Source organism: Alligator sinensis, unplaced genomic scaffold (genome assembly GCF_000455745.1).
Source record: "Alligator sinensis unplaced genomic scaffold, ASM45574v1 scaffold694_1, whole genome shotgun sequence".
NCBI classification, from domain to species: domain Eukaryota; kingdom Metazoa; phylum Chordata; order Crocodylia; family Alligatoridae; genus Alligator; species Alligator sinensis.
Window position 1 is genome coordinate 124,883 of NW_005842339.1, and position 25,390 is coordinate 150,272.

Genomic DNA, 25,390 nt, shown 5'->3' on the forward strand with positions numbered 1-25,390 from the left:
TCAGATGACCCCAACCACATGCCTATCCTGCCTTCTCTTAAAGACACCCAAGGTAGGGGAGAGCACCACCTCCCTTGGAAGCCCATTCCAAATTTTGGCCACCCTTACCATAAAGAAGTTTTTCCTGATATCTAGCTTAAATCTGCTCTCTGTCAGTTTGTGACCATTGTTCCTTGTTACCCCAAGAGGCACCCTGGTGAACAGAGCATCTCTGTTCCCTTGCTGCGCACCCTAATGAATTTGTAGGTGGCCACAAGATTATCTCTCAGCCTTCTTGTGCAGAGGCTGACGAGGTCCAGGTCCCTCGGTCTCTCCTCATAGGACTTGTCCTGTAAGCCCCTAACCATACGAGTGGCCCTCGTGTGGACACTCTCGAGTCTATCAACATCCTTCTTGAAGTGCGGCGCCCAAAACTGGACGCAGTACTCTAACTGTGGTCTGACCAATGCCGCACACTGGGGAAGTATCACCTCCTTGGATCTATTTGTCATGCATCTGCTGATTCATGATAAAGTGCAGTTAGCTTTGCTGATGATTTTGTCACACTGGCAACTCATGTTCATCTTGGAGTCCACTATGACTGAGATCCCTTTCTGCTTCTGTGCTGCTGAGAGGGTCACTTCCCAGCCAGTAGGTGTGCTGGATATTTTTGCACCCTAGGTGCAGCACTCTGCACTTGTCCTTGTTGTACTACATCCTATTGTGTATTGCCCGCTTTTCTAACCTGCCCAGGTCTATCTGCAATCGTTCCGTACCCTTTGGAGAGTGCACTTCACCCCATAATTTAGTATCGTCTGCAAACTTGGACAGAGTACACTTCACACCCAAATCCAAGTCACTGATGAAGATACTGAAGAGTACAGGTCCAAGGACCAAACCCTGCAGGACCCCACTACCCACATCCTTCCAGGTCAATACCAGCCTGTTTAATACCACTCTCTGAGTGCGACTGCTAAGCCAATTTGCCACCCACCGGACCATGTAAACATCTATGTCACAGCCTCTCAATTTATTTATGAGAATAAAAAAAAAATTAAGACTCAGCCTGAGCACAGGTGCAGGGAAGTAGCAGACAGCTATGGGCAGAGGAGTCACTACTTTGCAGAGATGAGGGACCCAGAATGTAGAAAGTGAGTGAGATGGGGGCCCTCACATGGGACTTTGCATTGGACTCTGCAGAACCCAGGACTGGGCTTTGCTTGAGGGAGCTTGGCCTGCAGGCACCTGGTATCAGATGTGATACAAAGTGTAACAGGGGGCTTTCCTGGGGCCAGTCTGCCATTGGCCCACCCACCTGTTCTGGGCCAACCGCCCACCTCCTCACCTGCTATGCCTTGTTGTTTCTTAATTGGTTGTAATAAGGTGGGAGGCCAGGTTATTAAGAAATATATGAGAAGAAGAAATATATGGGCAAGTACAGAGTGAGGGATGACTGGCTTGGCAGTAGCATTACTGTGAAGGATCTTGTAGTTATGGTGGATTGTAAATCAATGTGAGTCAGCAGTGTAATGCTGCTACTGCTGCTGCAACTGCTGCAAACAAAAAGAAAAAGAAAGACAGAGAGAGAAAGAAAGCTAGTGCACTTTTGCATCATGTGCAAGACACAAGAGGTGATAATACCATTCTGCTCTGTGCTGGTTAGTCTTCAGCTGAAGTACCATGTCCTGTTTCAACACCATATCATTAAAAGGATGTAAAGAAACTGGAAATGGACCAGGCAAGTGACAAAGATGATAAAAGGATTGGAAAGCAAGTCATATGAGGTTAAGGTTGAAGGAACTAGGTATGTTTAGTTTGCAAAAAAAAGAGATTAAAGGCCAGTGTGATAGCAGTTTTCAAATATTTGAAAGTTTGCCATTAAGCAAATGGAGAAGCATTTTTCTCCCTTGCCACTGAAGACAGACCATGAAGCAGTGACTTTAATTCCTGAATAATAGGTTTAGATTGAAACTGAAGGAAAAATGTGTAAGAACAGAGGTCCAAATTGCCTAGGAAATTATGGAAGCACCTTCATTGAGGGTTCGCAAGAAGTTGCTAGGTAAACTTCTATATGGGTTGGATTTAGAACAGCAAATCCTGCATTCGTACAGGGAATTGGACTAGAAGACCTTGAAAGTCCCTGCCAAACCCATGATTCTATGTGGAGGTGATATGATCATTTGTATATATTTAGAATCATGTATACAGAAGAGCCTAAGATTTGTGCACATAATTCACTTGTATTTGGCCTGAAAGTACCAGAAGAATTTGTTCATTGCTATCCCACACATATAATTGTTGTGCTGTCCTGAATATGATTCAGTATCAAATGATATTGCCCTGTTTTCTCCTTTTGAGAAGGCACAAAAATCCTGCAAAGAAATTTATTCAGAGAACTAGATTCTTATATAATTTCCCTGTCTCATGGGAATAGAGTAGTGTACAGAATAGAAGAGCATAATTTGAAAACCCAGGTTTAATTTTTACGTCTACAAGTTTTCTTCAGGTTCCTTTTTAAATACTGTGTTTTTGGTATCATAACTGTCCCAGGGGCATAGGACCAGAAAAGGGGGAAGCCTCATTCAGAGGCAAACCCCAAACCAAGGTGAAAGAAAGAAAAAACATACCTGTTGCAGGGGTCTGGAGGAGCGAGGAAGCGTGCGGTGGAAAACCGCCCGTGCGGTTCATCAACCACGCCCATATCCAGCCGGGGCCCGGTGACGTCACAAAGAGATGCCACCCAGTGAAGATAAGAAGCAGTCTCGAAGGCGCGGGAAGCGGGATGCTGAGGACTGGAGGAGCAGTGGGAGAGAGTGTCCAGGTCGGCAGTGGCGGTGGCAGCGACGACCGGAGCTGTGAGGGATCCCCGAGCCAGGGAACACCAGCAGGGATCAAAAGAGCTGGCAGGAAGACTGGCAGTGGCGGCAACAGCTGAAGCTGTAAGGAATCTCCGAGCCGGAGAAGGCGGGTGCGGACTGAAGGAACCGGCAGGGAGGCCGGCAGAGGCTGAGGCAGCAGAAGCTGCGAGGGATTCACGTGCTGGAGAAGACTGGCGCAGAATCTACGGAACCACCGGAGAAGTTAGTAGCAGCTACAGCGAAAGTTGGCATGGGAGCTCCTTTCAAAGGCAATGGGTGCCGTGGCCCCAGGGTGGAGGCGGATCCTGGAGGGAAGGGGAGAGAGAACCCAGTTGGAGTGAAGGCATGGACCCCGACCCAGAGGGCGCGCTAGCCTAGGGGCGTTAGGGGCTAGAAGAATATGGGGCTCTGCTTGTGGGTGTTCCTCTTCTTTTTTGTTTTCCCTTTTGTTGTGCCCCCCCTGGTAGTTGCATTATCAGTTTCATTATTTTGGTTCATGTCAGGTCACTTTAGGGCAAGGGGTTTATGGTGAGAGTATTGATTGTGTTCTCCTTTGAGGATTTGTCTCGTTCAGCTCCCCGGCAAGAGCAGACTAGCGGAGCTCTTAGCACCAAGTTAGGGTGGCCAGGACTTCGTCTGAGGGTGAGAAAGGAACCATGTGAGAACGCAGTGAGGGCCAGCGGCATCAGACATAGAAGGCCCAGGGCGTCGAAGAAGACAAGCCCAAAGGCCAAGAATCATCAGACCCTCCGGGTCCGGCCAGGGCCCAGGGTGCTCGTTTGCAAGAGGAGACGCGGAGACCGGGGAGGATATCAGCAGGGGATAGCCACAAAGGATTCAGAGGCCCGTCTCAAAGATTGGCACATGATCGGGGTATAGGGGAGGTTGGAGCCCCGTGAATGTCTGCCAGGACGCATGACTGCTCTGGAGGCACCCTCGAAGGGGATCCCCTCCACTGAAGGACCATTCAAAGTTGTGGCAGGCAAGTTTGGGGGTCACCCTGAAGGTAGCCAAGGTACCCTCTGGGGTTTGCACGAAGGTCCCTGGTGAGCAAGGTCAGCAGCTCGGGCAAAGGCGACGCGAGAGTGAACCAACGAGAGGAGGCAGGCACAATAACCTATGTGAAAAGGAGCTAAATAATGGTCAAAGCAATTTTAATACTTGTTGTATCTGTATTTATAAAAATGCTTTGACTGCAGGGCAGTAATATGATAGCTAACCAAACATGACATCCTGATATGTGTTTGAGTACTGTACTGTGACCCATTTAATGTAAAATAACAGTGTGCTATTTATTGCAGGATGATGTTATGATGCCACAGAGAATTAGATTGCAGTACGAAGCTGCCATTCAGCATCCAAACAGTGTGAGTACTTTTTCTTTCTCACGTGTGTCTATTTTTCCTTTAAAGAGTACCAGATACATTTCTTCAACAGAATATAAAACATTTCACATTTGGACTGGTAGTGGCTAAGCATTACCTAACATACACTTTCCCTTTAGCTAAACACTAGTGCATAACAGTAGCTTTTATTTCATTTTTCCTTATAATTATTTGTTGTGTGGCAAACCAGAGCCTGTTTTTGTCAGTAAACTACTACTTTAAAATAGGTATGAAGATTTCATCAAACCAGCATTAGGTTGAAATACGTCACTTAAACTAGAACACATTTTTATGTTATACATTAAGCATTGGGAAACTTACAAAGAACTTTTTGCAGCTTGATTTAAGCAAATGTGATTAATGTTTACAGTTTCTCAAACAATAGGAATGTCAAGGGTTTGTTGTAAAAAGGTTGTGGTTAAATGGACATTTTTCTCATAACTGGCTGCAAAAACGTGGTCTTCAAAAGAAGTTTTCAGTAGAAAAAGGATTCTTTATTTCTATAGTACAAATGTGTTTATTCAGGAAAAATTAAAATTTTATATACTGTGTGATGGTTGGAGAGAGAGAATATTAATTGGTTAAAACCAACAGTACACTTTGAAGGGAGTTGTTATATATGTTCCATTTACTTCCTGAAGATGGTAAACATGATGAATATTTTGGTGGTATGAAATGTCAGTTTGGTTTGTTCTGTGTTGGACATGAAGAACTTCTTATTTCTTTAAAAATCAGTTTTATTCCTTTCCAAACAGTCAGTAAAAATAGACTCCCTGATGAAATTAACCTCCCAAGAGAAAATGTCAAAGCTTTCAAAGGAGAATTTAAGGGATTTCTGTAAAGCAAAGGTCAACTGATTTTTATCTGTCAAAAAGGTATTTACTATTGTAGCTCTGTGAACAACATAGACATTCTTAAAATTATCTTTCTTTGGGAGTTAAGCACCTTTGAACTTTCCCACCCAAGACACTTAGTCTAGAATAGAGTATTGTCTGCTAAACAACCTGTTTTGTAGCGGTAGGATGTACACCTGCTCTTCTCCATACCTGTATGTCAGCTTTCTAATGAAATATGATATTCCTTGCTGTATAATTTATGGAATTGCAGTGTTAGTAGTTGTTGAGCAGTAGTTCATACAGCTCGTACTGTGAGCATACTTGAATACTGAAACAGGAAAAGTAGTAACTGGATTTTTTCCAGCCTGATATGTAGAATTGGATATAAATTTACATTAAGATTCCAGAAACTGAAAAGATAAAATAAAACCTGTGAATTTGTTCTATAGAAACACTTTTGAGAATAGTCATGCTCCCCTCTTGAATTGGACATCTGTCTATATATTGATCTTTTTTCTCTGTTATTTCAAAATCACAAAACAAATTAAAACTTTTGTTTTGCGGACCATGTTTTCTGCATTTCCCTTTTCTACTTTGATACTTAAATGTCATTATTCAACATGAATTACTACTTAAGGACAGTCATGCCAATCGTCATTGGCATTGATGGAAGGAAGTCTTTGGGGGAAGTACAACAGAACTGAAGAGTGAATGGACAGGGAATACTCATGACTTCTCACCCCTATTTCTTCCATACTTCATCTGGTTGCTTTGAGAGGCTACTGTCCAGCAAGCAAACCATATGTACACACAAGTGTGCTTTCTCTCTCTCTCTCTCTCTCTCTCTCTCTCTCTCTCTCAGCCTGGGGAAGGTAGTAAAATGGGCTTCTCAGTTGAACCAGGGCTGTTAATGCGCACCATTGTCACAGCTACAACTTATTTTATATTTGATGTTATTTTTCACCTGCCTATTCTGTTATCAGTTGCATTTCCTCAGAAAGAATTGCTTAGTACTTTTCAATTCTAAAAGAGAATTTTGGCTTATGAAGTAGCTTGGATTTAGATCAAAAGTTGTAATGCCTAAGGCCATGCTTACACAGTATTTTTTCATTATGTGAATGTGGGTGAAATCCAGTTTGGTTGGTTATACGCATCCTTGATGGTTGATGTAACCTTAAAGGAGCTAAGTGGATTGGGTGATAGAGTAATGCATTAGTTCATTTACCTCGGGGAGTTCTGTAAACAATATTGTTCAAGCAACAAATGAACTGAGCAGAATTGTTTGAGCTTAATTCTTTTAGGCATGGATCCATACCACAACATTACCACATATAATTTGGCAAAGCATCTTTATGCAACAGAAATCCACAAATGGCTGATCTTAAAAGTGAATTATTCTTTTTTCTTTAGTGTGGGCAGTTTTCAGTATATATATTTCTTACAAACAGATGGTATATTTTGTAGCAGATAAATATAAGATTTCTTTGTACAAGATTTTACTGTATGCAATTCTGCTTGTCTAGGCTAGTTGCATAATGACAATACATATCATTAAGAAAAAGAACAAAGTTTTTTTTGCACAACCTTACACGTGTCTTTACCTATTGTTTAGTCAGCATTTTGTGTCTAGTATGAATAATTCCTGGCTGACCTACACTTACCTCTCTGCTACCAGGGAAAGTTTTTGCTTTCATTTTCTGTGGTAGAAATATACCAGTATTAATGATATTGGCCATGTAAGCCTTCACCTCATTAATTTGAACCAGTATTTTGAGAGTGCAAATGAGGACTTGTGAAGAGCTGTGGAAAGAAGAATGAAATAAACTAACTGGACAACTCCAGTAAATATCAGTAGATTCAGTGGTGCACAGAGTAGGTATTAATTTACCGTATTCACTTAAATTCCAAGACACAATTATTTTCTGCAATCAACATGGGTGGGGGGGCAAGCCTCATCTTCGATTTGAGTACTGGCTGGGGCAGGCAGTTGCTATGAACCCACCTCCAAGCTTGGGGCAAAGCTGAGCTGGAGTCACTGTCTGCCTGGGCCAGAGTGGCTTGTGTAGCAGGAGATGGGGTGTGTGCAGCAGGGCAGCACAGGGGAGACTCTGTGGTGAGGAGTGAGGGTGGTACCTGGGAGAGACTGCATAGTGAGGGGGGAAACCCACAGTGTGCAGCTCAAGGGTATAGCAGGGGAGACTGTACCAGCCAGCCCAGTACCTGACCCTGCCAATTACCTTCTGCCCTGGCCCCCAGTCCTGACCTGGCGTGGCTCTGAGCTGCCACTGCTGCTTCTGCCTGGCTGGGGCAGGGCAGGGACTGGGGCCACTGCCACCGCCTCTGATTATCCTAGAGTCTCTGCAGAAGGTGAGTGGTGGAGGCAGGGAGGCATTGGTAATGGTGGGGCAGGCAGTGGGGAAGTGGCCAGGGGTGCAGGTGGATGTACAGCGGAGTGGCCAAGGGGCAGATCTGTCCCCCACTGCCTCTTCCCTGCTATAATGGTGAGGCGGACAAATTTATGACCCACCCCCCAATAATTAGATTCTATACATGGAAAGTTATAAGAAATGTATAATATTCCAGGTATAGAATTAAGTATTATGGGGTCGCCTCAAATTCAAAGTAATCTTGAGTTCAGGTAAATATGGCAGGTACCATTTCAAGGACCAGCATCCTGTCTAGGTGGTTTTTTATAGCCTTCATTGCTGTAGGATTTGATCTCCTCATATTACTTAAAAAATAATAGTTTTCTCACTCTCTTTCAGCTTTTCCTGACTCCAATGAGCGGTGAAAGATAGTTAGCCTTGTTAGACTGAAGTCAGGCAGATGGCAGGACTGGGGGACACCTTATAGACTAACTTGTTTAGAAAGACTTGGCCTTTCTTAGGCTACAGGCTTCTTCATCAGATGCCACCTCAAGTCAGCCGGCCCTGACAGTTTACACCCCAGGGTACTCAAGGAGCTGGCTAGCATCATAGCTCACCCCCTGTTACGGGTCTTCAAGAACTCTTGGCACTCAGGGGAAGTGCCCAAAGATTGGAAGAAGGCCAATGTGGTACCTATCTTCAAGAAAGGAAGGAAAGTGGATCTGGCAAACTACAGGCCCATCAGCCTGACTTCTATCCCAGGGAAGGTCTTAGAAAAGATTATCAGAGGCCATTCTTAACAGACTGGCCGATGGCAACATCCTGAGGGATAGCCAGCATGGGTTTGTTGCGGGTAGGTCCTGCTTGACCAATCTTATTTCTTTTTACAACCAGGTGACCTATCACCTGGACAAGGGAGAAGAGATTGATGTCATATATGTTGACTTTAAAAAAGCCTTCGCTCTGGTATCCCGTGATCACCTCTTAGTAAAACTGGCTAACTGCGGCCTTGGCCTCATCACGATCCGCTGACTGGGGAATTGGCTCTGTGGTAGGACCCAGAGGGTGATGGTTGATGGAAATCAATTGTCGTGTTGCCCTGTGACCAGTGGGGTGCTCTGTCCTTGGGCCTACACTATTCAACATCTTCATTAATGATGTGGACATTGGTATCAGAAGAAGACTGGCTAAGTTCGCTGATGACACCAAACTCTGGGGTAAAGTGTCCACACTTGAGGACAGGAGGGCAATCCAGGCTGACCGTGACAGGCTCAGGAAATGGGCAGTCGAGAACCTGATGGTGTCTAACACCGAAAAATGCAAAGTTCCCACCTTGGGAAGAAAAACCTGCAGCATTCTTATAGGCTTGGCAGTGCTACGCTGGCTAGCGCTACGGGCGAAAGGGGCTTGGGGGTCATGGTTGACCACAAGATGAACATGAGCCTTCAATGTGATGCTGCAGCTAGTAAAGTGAGCAAAACGCTGGCTTGCATCCATAGCTGCTTCTCAAGCAAATCCCAGGATGTCATTCTCCCGTTGTACCTTGGTGAGGCCGAAGCTGGAGTACTATGTTCAGTTTTGGGCTCCACAATTCAAAAAGGCTATGGAGAAGCTTGAGAGAGTACAGAGAAGAGCCACACGCATGATCGAGGGTCAGGAAGACAGACCTTATGACGAGAGGCTGAGAGCCATGGGACTCTTCAGCCTGGAAAAGCGCAGGCTCAGGGGTGATCTGGTGGCCACCTATAAGTTTATCACGGGTGCTCACCAGGATCTGGGGGAACGTCTGTTCACCAGAGCACCCCAAGGGATGACAAGGTCAAACGGTCACAAACTCCTCCGTGACTGTTTCAGGCTGGACATAAGAAAGAACTTCTTTACTGCTTGAGTCCCCAAGGTTTGGAATAGACTGCCACCGGAGGTGGTTCAAGCACCTACCTTGAACACCTTCAAGAGACAATTGGATGTTTATCTTGCTGGGATCCTCTCATCCCTACTGACTTCCTGCTCCTGGGGCAGGGGGCTGAACTCGATGATCTTCTGAGGTCCCTTTCAGCCCTAATGTCTATGAAAACATGGTGCCCTGTGACCAGTGGGGTGCTCTGTCCTTGGGCCTCATGCCTAAAAGAATTAAGCTCAGACAACTCTGCTCAGTTCATTTGTCGCTTGAACAATAGAAGAGCAGCTAAATGAACCCGAATGTTATAATCTGTGTTGTTTGGTCCAGCGATGGGAAGGAATCTCTAGAGAAATTTCATCAGTACTTTAACAACCACTATCAAACTAACTGGAGCATGCTTTACTCAGCCCATTCATTTCTTGGACACCACTGTGGAACTTTGCAGTAGTCACATCATCACCACATTGTATTAGAAACTAACCAACTGCTACAGCTACCTGCACGCTACCAACTTTCATCTTAAACACACCACTAGTTCCATCATTTACAGTGCAAAGCACTCCATTACAACTGGGGATATGTATTTTGGGGATCTTAAACAAAGATTCCTACAGTTAAAATACAGTCCAAAAACTGTAACCACTCAAATCAGCAGCCTCATGGGGCCGGGGCAGTGCTGGGCTCTTCCTGGGGGGGGCTGGGCCAGGGCTGCACTCAGGGCAGCGGCAGCTACGGGGTGGGGAGGGGGTCTTCAGCCACCCCAAAATTTGCTGTAGCTCCCCCAACCCCCCTCCCAGCATTGCCACTGCTCACCCCAAGCACAGCTCAGCCCAGCGCCCCCCCGCCAGGAAGACCCCTGCATGCATGGGGTATTTATCAGCCATGTTAGGCAAAAAAAGGCCAATTTCCGATACTGTCAATTTTCCCTATATCGATGCTGATCCGATATGGGACCAATGTATCAGTGCAGCTCTACTGCTTACAATGCCCCTCTGCTCTCTAGATTGGACAGATGGGGCAGTCCTTCACTGCTTAATTTATCCCTCAGGCTCACTTCAACCCATTTTTGCCTCTCTCAGTAGTATCCTTTCCTTGCCTCCCCCATCCCTGTCCTTTGTATTTAAATTACTCTATGCTTTTCCATTTCTTGCTGTCTACAAGTCCATTCATAGCATCAGATGAGGTAGCCTGTGATTATGTCTCCTGCTGACATGAACCTATTCCTTATGGCTGACAGTATCATGCTTCCAATTAAACTAACTTTTTACAGGAAGTCATTGTCGTAGAAGCAGAGAAATATTTTCTTATATCTAGGATCAGTATGTCACCTTAAACTGATTTCTCTGTATAATGGGGATGCAGTGCAGAAAGCACTGTGGTGGGTGGGATGGGATGGTTTAGATTACCTATATTTTGGAATAGGTGAACTTCTGTGTTTTGATCAAGCTGGAACTGTCTTTAGGTATGTGTTTCTCTTTTTTGACATAGAACAGTATTTTTCACCTTTTTTCTCTCCTTTGGCTGCATTTTACCACAGAAAAAGTTTCACTGCTTCCCTTTTGTAGATTATTCTTCACCCTGCTTTCACTAGCCATATATTAGAGGGAAAGAGGTTTCAGTTCTTCAGTTGAGAACCTACTATATCGTGAGTTCCAGTAGTAGCTCCATCTAGATGTTACAGATACGTTAATCACTGTGACAGGGTCTACATTCACTAGTCACAATTTTTTGGGTGGCCACAGATGGTAGTCACTATTTTGTTGCTCTAGCTGTTTGGCTGTCCAAGTGCTAAGCAGAGTCTAGGAGGTAGCCCAGTATTATAGAGGACATCTTTAATGTCTTTCATTATGATGAAGAAAAGTTCACCAAAGCACTTGCCTCTTTCTTTTGGTATCACTTCAATCTTTTCCATAATCAGCATCAGCCAATGTAGGGCGAAAGCCATGTAGGGCGGTATTTTCAGGTGATGTAAAACTGCATATTTTATCCCTGTCTATCAGGATTTCAGCTAATATTCCACAGTAGCTCTCCTGTTGACTTTATGAGGAAGAAGAGATTGTTGGACCCCTCATCTGGGAGAATCTGGGTATAGAAGAACAGTAGAGAATTTACTGTTGAGTACAGCAGAAACTTTCTCAGTGAAACATTTTGTTAAGTAGTTATGCTTCAGGGCATCAGATTTAAACTGCTTTTACTGGCTCCTGTTGATATCTGTGTTAATTGAAATACAGGCAGGAGATTAGTCAGGGAGTATAGGTGGTATAAGGGAGTATAGGATGAAAAATTAAAATAGAAAATGAGAGAGCTGGGTTACCTGATATGTTGACAGCCAGCAGTATAAGTTTTAGGAGAGTGGCAGCCTGTAACTTGAATTTGTAATGATTACATTCACATGCCAACAAAGCTTGCTCATCCTACCATAGATATGAAAAGCTTTTGTTTGCTGTATCTTCTTATTACATTTGTACTACAGTAGTCCTGTAAATACAGGTTGCCACTTGAAACTCTTTTGTCTGCTGTTCAAACTTCACACAACGCTACCATATCTTGGGAACCGAGGCAGCTATTATGTAGTTTGGTAATTACATTACCCTTGGCATGGATTTGCTCGAAGTCTTCTGAAGCAGGTATTCTTGTTTCAGCATGGCTAAACATTGCAAAATTTATATAATTTGTTGCTGCCATAGTGTGGAGGGGGCACCACCATGAATAGAAACTTACTGGAGGGAGGAGAGCCCAGAGAGGCACGGAGCCAGCGGGATGCCGCTGGAGACCAGAAACATAGTAGGAGAGGGGCAGCAGGGGGAAAAACACAGTGCTGAAGATCAAATTAAAAAAGCTGCAGTGTGCACAGTGAGAACTAGGGCCGGCACTGGCACCAGCATGGACCTGCTTTATGGCAGCATGCCAACACCAATTTGCCGGCTGGACCCCTGGAGGGGGAATAAAAAAACCCCACTGGACCAAGATCTGGAAGACCCAGAGTGGCCTGGAGCTGTGTGCAGCCCCACCAAGGGCATATGGTGGGAGCCCCAAGAGGGGGCATGCCAGGATGATAGAAGCCCAACAGGGCCTAGGTACTACCTGGGATGGAGCACTGGATCCAGCCAGCCGGGAATGGGACAGCAACAAACCTGAAGAGAGAGAGAGAGAAGGAACCTGGGACTGCTGTGGACCAGGACCAGGGAGAGAAAGGAGCATACCTTTCTCTCCCGGGACGGTAACCCAGAATGGGTAAAATTACAGGCCAGTTAATGTATGGCTCAAACCCAGACAGTACACCATCTGAGCTGGACTTTTCAAACCTAAAAAGACAGACAAAAAAAACCGTTACCATGACGAGCAGACTCTGTCTTAGTCACAGCTTGGAATTAACATCAGTGGTTGGCATAAGGTGGAGGCGGAGCCCTGAAACGGGAAGCTGGATGGAAAGATTGAAGGAGGGCACCAGGGGAGGCAGGACTTAAAATCATCCTCCCAATAATAAACTTATACCAACAAAACGTGGCAGGCGAGAACCCCTAGGGACCATCCGGGACATCTGACCGGACAACAGGCTGTCCACCATGAAAGAGACGGTGGTGTCCGAAAAACCAGGAAGAACAAAAACGCGCTAGCAAGTGGCACGGGAGGTTACACATAGCTATGTCCTATTCTTAAAATATCCTCCTGCTTATTAATAGTAATACACCGAAAGCAAAAGAAACTGTATGAATTTCCATGCATCCATGTACACTTCTTTTTACTGGAAAGTATATGAAATGGTTGTTTATTAAATGTTCCAGTATTTTAAGGTATATATAAGATGTAAGTAAAACATTTTAGGAAGTTTCAAAGGCTGCCTATAGACGTTCAGGGAGGTTCAGACTCATTCAAGCTTTAGTTGAAGTGCCCCTGCTGCCATTTTGAAGCATGGGGACACTGATACACAAGATCCTGCGGGTGCTTTAATTAATTAGAGCAGCTCTGAGAGCCACTCTAAAGCACCCATCCCCACCCCCAGAGCATGTGTACAAATGCCCCTTAGGTTTCAGGTCACTGAGCATCTGGATCAGTATCTTTTGATCTCATTGTAGAGAAGGAGTACTTACACCTATATTTTAAGTCAGGTGACTCAGAAGCTCAGACCATTTGTTACATATTGGCCATAGCACATCCTCTGGGCATGGGCTCTGATTAGGGGTCAAGGGGAGTGAACTGACCTCCACAGAGGTCTTGCTATTCCTTAGCTAAGTGTGGAGACAGCAGTCTCCATTAGACTTGATTTCTTGTTCTTACTGTTTCTCTATCTCTTTTTTTCTCTACCTTGAATAAATCGGATACCATTTTTATGTAACCTAAATGAACGAATACAGTATTTTGAGTAAGTTTACAGAAACTGAAATTCTTAAAAGATGGGTAGACTAAACCAGACTCTATGAAGCACTGTTAAACTGTCATTAAGCATATTTACAGACTATTGTAACATTACCCAACTCTTTGGACTGATAGAACAGTTCTTGCCTCCCACCTCCTACCTTTTTCCATGCTACAGAATGTTTGTCTGTGGCTAAACTTCCCTCTTTTGTAATACTGCTTTTCTATTGAAGTCCAACTGTTACAAGTCTTCACTGGCACTTACAATTACGTCATCTTCTAGACAGTGTATACTTGTCACCAGGTTTCCCTTTTACAAACACGGTTATTGTAGAAACACTCTGTTCATGGGCTAGACCTAAGATAATCTTCATTTCTGTTTGAGTTAATTTATATCAATTGCCCTTTTGTTTCCCATTCACAGCATGTTTGAGGCAGACCTGAACATGTTGCCTAGACATGTCCTGGCAGGCAGTGATGTAAAGGTACATGTTAACTGTTAAGAATTATTCAGATAATAGCTATTGAATAGAAATAAAATAGGAAAAAGCAAGAGGGAGAAGGACAGCTGTATGCTTAATCTGGGTGAGCAAAAATGATGCCCTAGTAAATGGATTAAGTAGATCTGAGAAGACACAAGCTTCTTTTCAAGAGTGGAGGGCATCACAAAGGTAGAAGAGTTGCAAGATTTGGTTCCCTTTTGCAAGAGGAGAAGGGTAATGAAGTAGTGATATATAGGTATTGCTATTGCTTTGTGTGGTTAGGATGAAGAAAAGACAACTAGAGTAGCTTGTGGTTTTGGGGGGTCCTGTTCCTCCCCTTTCCCCCTACCCTCCTGAAGGACTAAGGAGCAAAATATGGGGAAAAAGCTGAAAAAGCCTGAATTTTCCTGTTTGTCCATGAGTGGTGGCAATCCTAGATTAGCTCTATAAAACGTCATGGTCTTCTAGTATTCATTTACTTTGGGAGAGGAAAAATAACCCCAGTTTCTTTGACATAGTTCTAAAAAGGGCCCATATCACATTAACAAGTAAGGAGAGTTGTAACTCAACTGCATTTAAACAGTTATCAGAATTTTTCCCCTTCACTAAACATAGATGTTTGGGCAGAGCAATGAACACTCAGGTTAGGTCAATTCTACAACCTTTTGCTGGCTGAACTTTGCTTATCAAGGATTTGAGAGGGTGTGCTTTTCATAGCTGTGATAGCAGGACCTTCAAGAATAGGTTCAGTTTTACCAGCAAAACTGCATTTTGACTGGTATAATTTGTGTTGTAGTTCTGCCAGTGAAGAGGGGTGGTTTTACTGTATTAGTGCACATTTCACCTTGGCCAGATTAGCTGCTTCCACACTAGAAGTGCTTTACCTGCATAGTATTACTGTTAATTTTATATTGGTAAAGTGCTCCTAGTATAGACATAGCACCTACTGGACTCATGGCTAAGCATGCATTCACAAAATTTGAGCAAGAAGAAAAATATTATACCTCTCACTGTCCTAGAAACTTATGGAAGGGGCAGAAACAGCTTCAAATGTTGGTAGTGAAAATGGTTTCGGGGGAAAAAAGTGTCTTTCTCAACTCATAAAAAAGATATATTTTGATTTTCAATACACTGAAAAGTGATATTCAGGAATATTTAATGTGTGTAAAGTTCATCATTTGAGCTACTTTTTGGACGGGGAGGCCTTTGGTTGGTGTTTAGGTGCTGTACTAAGGATACTGGTCAGGTGAAAACAGCTAGAAAGGGAGGATTGTGTGATGGTTACCATCTTCCTTCTGAAGTGAAATGACTGATACTGAAAGAGAAACAAAGGCTTATGTCTGCACATCTGTCATCTCAACACAGAAGGTGTTTTAGTTGCAGAATTCAGGTACCTGACCAACCAGTTACACAAACAAAAGATCAATGTCCTGCTACAAGCGACTCATTCTGTGGACAACAAGAAAGTGTAGAAATACCACATTCCAGGATAAAAATTAAGGGTGAGCCAAAATCACTCAAAACAAGTACCAGCAAGAACTCAGAAACATCTGCCCCATGGACTCAACATTTTCAATACCATGCCTGTCATGAGACTCAGTGAGCTTACAGTCACAAATATTTATGTAGCCACATGTCACCAGACTCATATCAGTTCTACAAAATCATAGCCACTTTCAGTAATTTGGAAATTTCAGAAGCAGTCACCCATTTGAGGAATACCATACCAGTGATGTTATGGGTGGGCCTCAAACCATGACAATCACCTGCTATTTGATCCTAAGTAGCAGGAGCCTTTCCATAAGCTGAAGATTGGACTACTCACTAGACTTATGCTTTGTATTCTGTTACTAAAATTCACAGTCCCCCAGTGGTGAAATAAGCTATCCTTTGTGATTTCCCACATGCCAACACGTGTAGGTCTCTAATTGCATTCCTATCAAGTCATGTTGGGACTTCAGGAAGAATAGTTGGAACAGCTGCACAGAAACCACAGAAAAAGTGGTTTACCAAATACCTGTAAATGTAGCCAACTATGTCAGAGTCATCAACATCTGTGAATGGTAACGAAAAAGGAACATCCCCTGCAGCTTATATGAAAGCATATACTTCATGTTGCTCAGCACACAGGACAACTGTAACCTTGCTGTTACAATTGCAATCCTGGGATCACTAAACTTCTCCAGATGAGAAGGCTGGACAGAAGCTATGCAGAGCCAAGGTTTTTAGCCAATCGGGCAGGGAAACCTGGAGGCTTCCCTGTGATCTTGGCTATGCTAAACCTCCCTAAAGCCGAGAACCATATGTTACAGCTGAAGCCATTGCCACCCAAATGCTCCCAAACCTGAAGTTCCAAACAATTTATTGTTGCAAAAGGAAAGTGAAGAAAGAGTTTCATTCCCAGTTGGACTGCCCAGCAACACCAGGTCTGTCAAAACCATTCACTAGAAAGGAAGCGTAAAAAGCCTTAAGCACTTGCTAAACCTAGCAAGGTTGCAGGCCCAGACAGCATCTTCCCAGAATTTTTGACCTAGGTCAACACAACCACAACTGGCTGGCAGATACTTTTTTTTTCTTTTTACCAATACACTTGCACCTTACACACAGCGACAATAAGCTCTTGGAAAGTATAATCCAGATTTATGGCTATTTTCAAAGACACTATCCCTAAAGAAAAATCTGAGTTCAGACAAAGGTGAAGCATATGCTATTTGTTACCAGGTAATCACACCACCAACCAGCATCACAGCCAACTACCAGTTTTAGCTTAGAATAGCAGTGACCTTTTGTGGGCTTGTCCCCCTGGTTTGGCAGAACTGTCTTCTGAAAATGTCAAAATAACATTATGCTTACTGGCATCTAGGCTTATCGACCACAAACACCTTGTACTTCTAATGGAACAGATCAGCAGACCTTATTTAATAAAGAGAGTTTCCTAAGGCAGGGTTTCGTAATCTACAGCCTGTGGGAAGGTCTGACCCAGCGTGGGGCAGCACAGGGGCTCAAGTGGTTGCAGCTCCACTGAGTTGCCCATCCCTTCCAAGCAATCTCCTATACAGCCTTCCCTGCTGCTCTCTCATGCCTGTGCTTACTCTCACTGAAGAAGCTCCAGGTATCTGCAATGAGGGGAAGTGCAGGTGGCTTGAGCTCTCTGGCGGGGGAGGGGGAGGAGGGAATTGTGGCCTACAGGACAGGGCCAGGTCTCAAGCTCCATCCATCTACACTAGTAAGAGGTGGCCATGCTTTGTCCTAAGAGGTTTCTTCTTGTCACTGTTACTCCTTGATGTTTATATGAGTGATGTTGCAAGCAAGCACTTCCACACAAGTGCAATGCATCCTCCCAGAAGGTCTGAAAATATAGAAGGGCAACTCCAACAAGATCCTGAAAAACAGCCGTCTCTGCATTCTGCTTGAGCAACCCTGCTCAAAGAAGCACCAGAATATCACCTTTTGTGGTACGAGGCATGGGCAAAAGGATTTTGTGAAATATCTCCAAGTTTTAATGGATCATAGCTTTGCATATTGCCAATAGCTGATGCAGATTATTGCCAGAATAAAGACTAGGAACAATACAGTTCACAGAACAGCTGGGACCTTTAGGAACTTGGTCAGCTGCACTTTGCAGCTGAATAGTGCACAACAGGAGGGCAAGGTTAGTGTACATAAGAAACTTTTTGATACGTATTTGAATATTGTAATGAGAGCTGTCATGGGAGTACTGTAATGGACATGGCAGTAATATTATGAGGACATGCTAATGGACCCAGACATACCTATCTACAAAATCTCCAAAACATCCTGAGCTGCAACCTTAAGTCTAGGCACCCCTTTTGATTTGTCAACAGGCTTTTTAATTCTGGGAACTGTCACCAAAAAACAAATGGTAGAGGTGGTTTCGAAACCAGTGATATCAAGAATCAAGACCTAATTGTGGACCCTTAAAGATTAACTACTTGGCTTCATAATGCTGCACAAAATATGGATCACAGCAAACCAAATCAGCAACTTGAGCAGGTGATGCAGTCACCTAATTACACAAATGGAAGATAAAAGACTACCTCAATATGTATCTGTGGAGAGGGTCCAAACATTTAGATTCATAGATTCATAGATTGTAGAGTCGGAAGGGACCACAGTGGATCATCATGTCTGACCCCCTGCCCCTGGCAGGAATGAGGACCGAGGTCAGATGACCCCAGCCAGGTGACTGTCTAGCCTCTTCTTGGAGACCTCCAAGCTAGGTGATAGCACCACCTCTCTTGGAAGCGCATTCCAGATCCTGGCCACCCTTACTGTGAAAAATTTCTTCCTAATATCTAACCTAAATCCACTCTCAACTAGTTTACACCCGTTATTCCTAGTCACTCCCTGGGGCACCTTAGTAAACAGCGCTTCCCCTATTCCCTGTTGACCTCCCCTAATAAATTTATAGGTGGCCACAAGATCTCCCCTCAGCCATCTCTTGTGAAGGCTGAAGAGATTCAGCTCTCTCAACCTCCCCCTGTAGGGTCTATCATGAAGGCCACTAATCATGCGAGTGGCCCTCCTCTGGACCCTCTTGAGATTCCCCGCGTCCCTCTTGAAGTGCGGCGCCCAAAACTGGACACAGTACTCCAACTGCGGCCTGACCAGTGCCACATAGAGGGGGAGCATCACCTCCTTTGATCTATTAGTCATGCACCTGCTAATGCACATTTGTATTTCCCTCAAATGTATTTCCCTCTAAGATCCTTCTCCAAGGGACCAGCCTTTTTTCTTTGTAAACCCTCAAAGCCCTAAAGTGTGATGCAGACTTATACATTGACTTTTAATTTTGTTTTTCAGATGTGCCATAGAAAGGAAGAAGAATGTATATGAAAGTGTTACCCAATGATGCTTCTAAGAACACACATACCAGTGTGATGATCTGTTGATTTAAGTGCTGGCACTTAAGATAAACTTTAACTGATGCAACTGATTTTTCTAAACTTCATTCTCTTTTTAAAACAAAAAACAAAAAAACCCCAAAACTTACTAGATATAAATTACTTTGTTGAACCAGTTCCCATCCTCTTCCATGATCCAAAACTAGAGATAAATATTAGGTTTTGTAGAACTGGAAGATATCCAAATTCTGTAGCAATCTAAAGGATGATGTGTCTGCGTACTGCAGCCTACTTTCAAACTGATATAAAATTTGAGGTACATGGAGAATGCAAGCACATGTATATGGCAGCCTACTTTCAAAGTGCTTAAAAATATCAGAGGTAGCATGCATTGCATAACCCCTGGCTCTTTCAGAGACATATGGCCTGGTTTATCCAGTATAATTATACTGGTATTAATAAATCAGTTGAAGGGAGTTGTTCTTGTTTTTTAAACTAGTATTATTATATTATTAGAAGGTCTCATGTAGGTACACTTGAACCTATAAGAGGTATTTCATTTCCAGAACTGAAGTAAGCTATGATGGTATAAGCAATTCATACTGGTATAATGCAGGGTTGTTGGTTGTAGCCATGTTGGTCTAAGGGCATAGGCAGGCAAGGTTCTTTGAGTAGATGTGATATTTTTTATTAGACTAAGTAAAAAGTTGGAAAAACGTTATTTGCAAGCTTTCGGGCACAAACACCCTTTGTCAGTCATAGGGAGACTCTGCTGATGTTATGTGTTCTCTAAGGTAGAAAAGGAGCAAATTTACAACAAACATGTCTGTGAAAATGCAAATGAGTGGAAGTTAGGGTAGGGGCGGAAGGGAGGGAAATGTGTGAAAGAATGCAAGTGGTCAGTTGGAGGTAGGTTACCTGGGGTGTCAGATATCAGGCAGGTTGTAATGTCATAAATCCAATGTCTATATTAAGTCCATGACTTTTTGTATCCAGTAGATTTATGAAGTAAAGTTAATCACTCCTGGTAGAGTGTAGAGTTTATGAAGTAGAGTTAATCACTCCTGGTCCCACCACCTGGTGGTACTTACCACTCCAACGTAGGGATCCGACGCAGCTGGCTCCTGCTCCTCCTTCTTCTCTGGGCTGCCTGAGTGGTTTCATAGATTTCATAGACATTTGGGCTGGAAGGGATCCTGGAGGATCATTGAGTCCAGCCCCCTGCCCCAGGGGCAGGAAGTCAGCAGGGATCATAGGATCCCAGCAAGATAAGCATCCAAATGTGTCTTGAAGGCATTCAAAATGGGTGCTTGAACCGTCTCCGGTGGCCGCCTCCAGGTTTAGCTGTCCCTCGTTGCCCCTCCCTGCCGTGGTACCTGAGCTCTCAGATGTGGCTGTGACTCTGCTCTTGAGCATGGTGGGGAATTGCTTTTCCCTGCTGAGGCTCCCTGGTGACCCTCTGCTCCTGGGGCCTGGGCTCCCTGGTGATCCTCTGCTGGGGTTCCCCGGCAGATACTCAGATTCCCCTCCCCATGCTCAGGGCTGATGCTGCCTGGCTTTGCAGCCAGCATCTCCTGACTGGCGTGCCACTCCCCTCTCCCCGGCCATCTTGACTGCTTCTCCAGCTGCTCTCTGAGCAGCCCATGCTCCTCTGAAGCCCCACCCCCAGGGCTCACCAGTTCGCAGGCTGAGGCAGCTCCGGAACTGCCGAGCCTGTGTCAGCGTTTCTCCACAGCGGCTGCTCGTCTTCATCCCTGTGATGAGTACTGGGGCTCATCGGGTGGGGTTTTGGGACATGTTGGGGGGGCTTTTGCCTCCCCACTCACACCATCCGTTGAACACTGCCCAACGGAGAGCTGGGAAAAGAGAATCTGGCGAGGGAGGCGGTTCTCAGACATCTGAATGCAGTGGCCCATCCATCAGAGTTGATTTCTCAAGAGCAAGGCTTTGATGCTGGTGGATGCAGCTTCATGGAGGACGCTCACACTGCTTCAGCGGTCCTCCCATTTGATCCCCAGGATTCGATACAGGCACTGCTGGCGAATGCTCTCGAGGGTCTTAACGTGGCATTGGTAGAGGGTCCAAGTTTCACTGCAGTAGAGGAGGGTGGTCAGCACTGGCAGCCTTTTAAACCAGGACCTTCGTCTACTTCCAAAAGTCTCTATTTTTGAAGACATGTTGTCGCAGCCGAAGAAGATGGCACTTGTGCAGTTGACCTGGTGCTGGACTTCTTCACCAATGGTAGCCTGTTGAGAGAGGTGGCTGCTAAGATATGGAAAGTGCTCCACGTACTCCAGAGCCTCCCAGTCTATGTCGATAGCACGAGGGATGTTCAGCTGGCCTGGGGAGGGTTGTTGGAGAACCTTCATCTTTGCAGCATTCAAGGACAGGCCAAGTCTCTTATACGAAGCGTTGAAGAAATCTAAGGTCACTTGTACATCCTGTGCAGAGTGAGCAATCACACAGCAATCGTCCACAAACTAAAGGTCATGGATGTCCTTGGTGGTAAGTTTTGTTTTTGCCCGGAAGCACCCAAGATTGAAAAGCTTCCTGTCCAGTCAATACTGTATACTGAGGCTGGATGGTAGATCATTTCAGATGAGGTGAATGCTGATGGTCAAGTAGATGGTGAACAGGGTGGAGGCGATCACAGAACCTTGTTGACCCTGGTCCAGATGCGAAAGGCGTCAGTTTCAGATCTTCCACTCAGGACAGTGGTGGTCATATCATCATGCAGGAGCCTCAGCGTGGTGACAGACTTCAGGGGGCAGCGAAGGTGTTAGAGGATGGTCCACAGAGCTTCACAATTTAAGGAATCAAACCCCTTGGTCAGGTCAATGAAGGTAAGGAACAGTTCTTGATTTTGCTCCTGACATTTTTCTTGAATCTGCCTGGCAATGAAAATCATGTCTTCAGTGCCCCGGGATGATCGGAAGCCACCCTGGATTTCCCGAAGTATCTCCTCAGCAATGGGACGAAGGAGGATGCGGGCCAGGATCTTACCCACAATGGACAGGAGGGAAATCCCCCTGTAGTTCCCACAGTAACCTACCTCCAACTGACCACTTGCATTTCCCGCCCTTCTTCCCCTCCCCTCCTGTATCTACCCATTGTCTTCCTAACTCTACTCATTTGCATTTTCACTGACATTCTTGTTGTAAATTTGCTTCTTTTCTACCTTGGAGAACACATAACATCAGCAGTCTTCCTATGCCTGATAAAGGGTCTCTGTGCCCGAAAGCTTTCAAAGGGCTTCTTTCCAATTTTTAGCTGGTCTAATAAAAGATATTACATCTACTCAAAGAATCTTGCCATACTGGTATAATAGCAGCCTGGTCTATACTAAAGTTTTCCTAGACAGCTATGCCAGTTCAGTGTATGAAACAATAAAACCCCCTGTCCAACATACCTGTGCTGGTGAAAGACTCAGTGTAGATATATCAGCCAAAAAACCCTTTTACAAATACAGCTGTGTTTGGGGAACCTGGTGTAAGCTATATTAGCAAAAAAAAACCCTGTTAATAGCTGTATATTATGTCTCTAGGAGGAACTGTCAGTATAGCTATTTGCTAGGTACTGGTTACTTCTGGCAAATCTTTTCTAGTGTAAACAAGGATAATCAGCTCCAGCAAAGAAACGGATACTGGCAGTTGTAAGTCCAAGTTTAGCATAGCTGACATATCCAAGGATACATAAAAATGTATGCTTTGGCACTTCATAGTAATCTGTAACTGCACCAGTACAGGCTGGGGACCAACTGGCTAAGCAGCAGCTCTGCAGAAAAGGACCTGGGGGTTATAGTGGACAATTAACTGAATATGAGCCAATGGTGTGCCCTTGTTGCCAAGAAGGCTAACGGCATACTGGGCTGCATTAGTAGGAGAGTTGCCAACAGATCAAGGGAAGTGATTATTCCCCTCTATTTGGCACTGGTGAGGCCGCATCTGGAGTACTGTGTCTAGCTTTGGGTCTCCCACTACAGAAAGGATGTGGACAAATTAGAGAGAGTCCAGTAGAGGGCAGTGGAAATGGTTAGGCCGTAAGGGGCTGGGGCACATGACTTATGAGGAGAGATTGAGGGAATTGGGCATATTTAGTCTGGAGGAGAGAGGACTGAGAGGGGATTTAATAGCAGCCTTCAACTACCTGAAGTGGGGTTCAAAAGAGGATGGAGCTAGACTGTTTTCAGTGGTGGCAGGTAACAAAAAAAAGCAATGGTCTCAAGTTGCAGCAAGGAAAGTTTAGGTTATGCAGAGAGGTGGTGGAATCTCCATCCTTGGAGGTTTTTTAAGACCCAAATAGATAAAACCTTGGCTGAGATGATGTAGTTGGGGATGGTACTGCCTTTAGCAGGGGGTTGAACTAGATAACCTCCTAAGGTCCCTTCCAACCCTCATTTTCTACGATTCTGTGATTCTAATCTGATTTAAAATAACCCTGATTTACGTTTTATAAAGTTGCCTAAATTAGCACTTTGGTTACTACAACTCAGATTAAATATACTTGATATCCAGTTCCAGCATATTCAGGGACAGACAGACCATACTTCCTTGATATTTTGCTCTTTTGTTTGCTTGTGGGTATAGTGAAAATAAAAAAAACCAGGGAAGCTCATGGATTGAGGATATCCAGTTTGAGAGGCAACTTAAATATGAATATCCCACCAGGAAAATGAATCTTGGAGATTAGTTCTATAACCTGTGCAGTTTCAAAAATCCTATTTTGGAGCTGATATTTGGAGACTGGAACAGTTGTTACAGATGTATGTCATTCCAAAGTGATAAAAGAATGGAATAGGCATTAAAAAAGTCTGATAGTTGTTTATATTGGTTAGGGCAGAAGAAAGACATACTTTAGTTGATGATGAAAGTACTGTTCTTATGACAGCTTTCATTAATTGGGCATTTCCACATAAATCACTGGAATATGTTGGAATTAAGCTGTGCCTTTGCTTTCTATATAGCAGCCCCTGTGGATGTTCTTTTTAATTGGGTGTTTCTGAAAAATTGTAGTGGATTTTCAAAGCTATGATGTTAGTTTAAATTTGTTCTACGTTGAATCAAACATCACAAATGAAAAACATCCCTTCTTACACAGCTGTTTAATTACATTTATATTCAGTATAGCCTCCACATGCAAGTAACCACATCTAACAAATCTGCTGTTCTTGCAACATAATATTCATGGATCCATGGAATGGTTGCCAAGTAGTTTTTCATTATATTTCATATTTAAGACTCTTGCTGAAGTTATTTAATATTAGAAAAAATGTTTTCCCTCTATATGCCAGAATTTTCACCATAAATATCCTAAGTTATAAGTAACATTTATTAAATACATTTGTAGATTTTAAAATTGTTTTAGAGAGTCGTTTATGCGTGTGAAACAGAAAGGCCAATTTTGTATACATAAACTGGTCACATTGCTCATCAGGTGCTTGCTGTCATGACCCAATGATTGTGTGCGCGCTTTGGCACTGCAGAATTATTTCCCGCCACATGGAGCTTTCTTTGCACGGTGCAATTCTCAGCTGCAGAGAGAAAATCACGGTGCAAAGGAGTTCCCGTCACCCGTATGTAAATTTGTTTCCCATTATTGGCTGTTTCTAAATTATTCCCACGTGGCAGCTAGCGATTGGCTTGCTAGTCGTATAAGAGGTTTGAGCAGTTTCCGCCCAAGTTGTAGAGGACTCCACAACCATCTCATGGGGACTCTGAGCACGCGGCAGAGTAATAGAAACTTTGTGTGTGTCTCAGAGGAGTTCAGCGGCCTGATCAATCACCAACCTCTTCCCGTCTTGTTCTTTAAATTCTTAAGATGTATCTACGGTTTTGCGCTCTTGTCAAGGGTATCCAGAGCTCTGTCGTGTTTGTTTTGCGGAGCCTAGCAAACTCCGTGCGTGTGTCTTCGGTGGAGCCTAGCAAACTCCACTTGTGTTTGTCTGTAACTGCAACTCAAGAAAGTTTTTCCTGCCTGCACCGCAACCACCTACAGTGTAAGTAAAACAATCTTTAATTAACTGCTACGAGTCCGTGCCTAATTCTAGTCCATCGTGCCAGAGTCCCTGCTCTACTGTTGCGGGCTCCCGGCCACAGCCCGCTGCGCGCCCCCGAAAGCCTCAGACCGCTCCTGGCTCGCACATGGAGACGAGGATGAGATCCGGGGAAAGCACAGTGGAACTAGAATTAGTTAAGAACTGCCCTTGGTGCAGTGGAAAAAGCCAAGTAGAAAACATCATGGAACTGGAGTTGCATATCGCTTACCACCAGGCGGGCAGAACGGGTGAAAGGTTTATCAGCGGACATCTTTCGCTGAAGGGAGAAGAGGGAGCTTCCGAAGACGGAGCCCCAAGAGAGAGGGAAG

At 44.3% G+C, this 25,390-nt stretch overlaps 1 protein-coding gene across 4 annotated transcripts in view; it reads left to right on the forward strand.

The window, feature by feature from the left end:
* Positions 1-25,390, forward strand: part of B3GNTL1 (UDP-GlcNAc:betaGal beta-1,3-N-acetylglucosaminyltransferase like 1) — a 353,034-nt gene that overhangs the window by 47,409 nt on the left and 280,235 nt on the right. For all 4 annotated transcript variants that reach the window (XM_025210189.1, XM_025210188.1, XM_025210191.1 and 1 more), the window contains exon 5: positions 4,139-4,204. In XM_025210189.1, the coding sequence (XP_025065974.1) occupies positions 4,139-4,204 (66 nt within the window). The remainder of the gene's footprint in view (positions 1-4,138; positions 4,205-25,390) is intronic.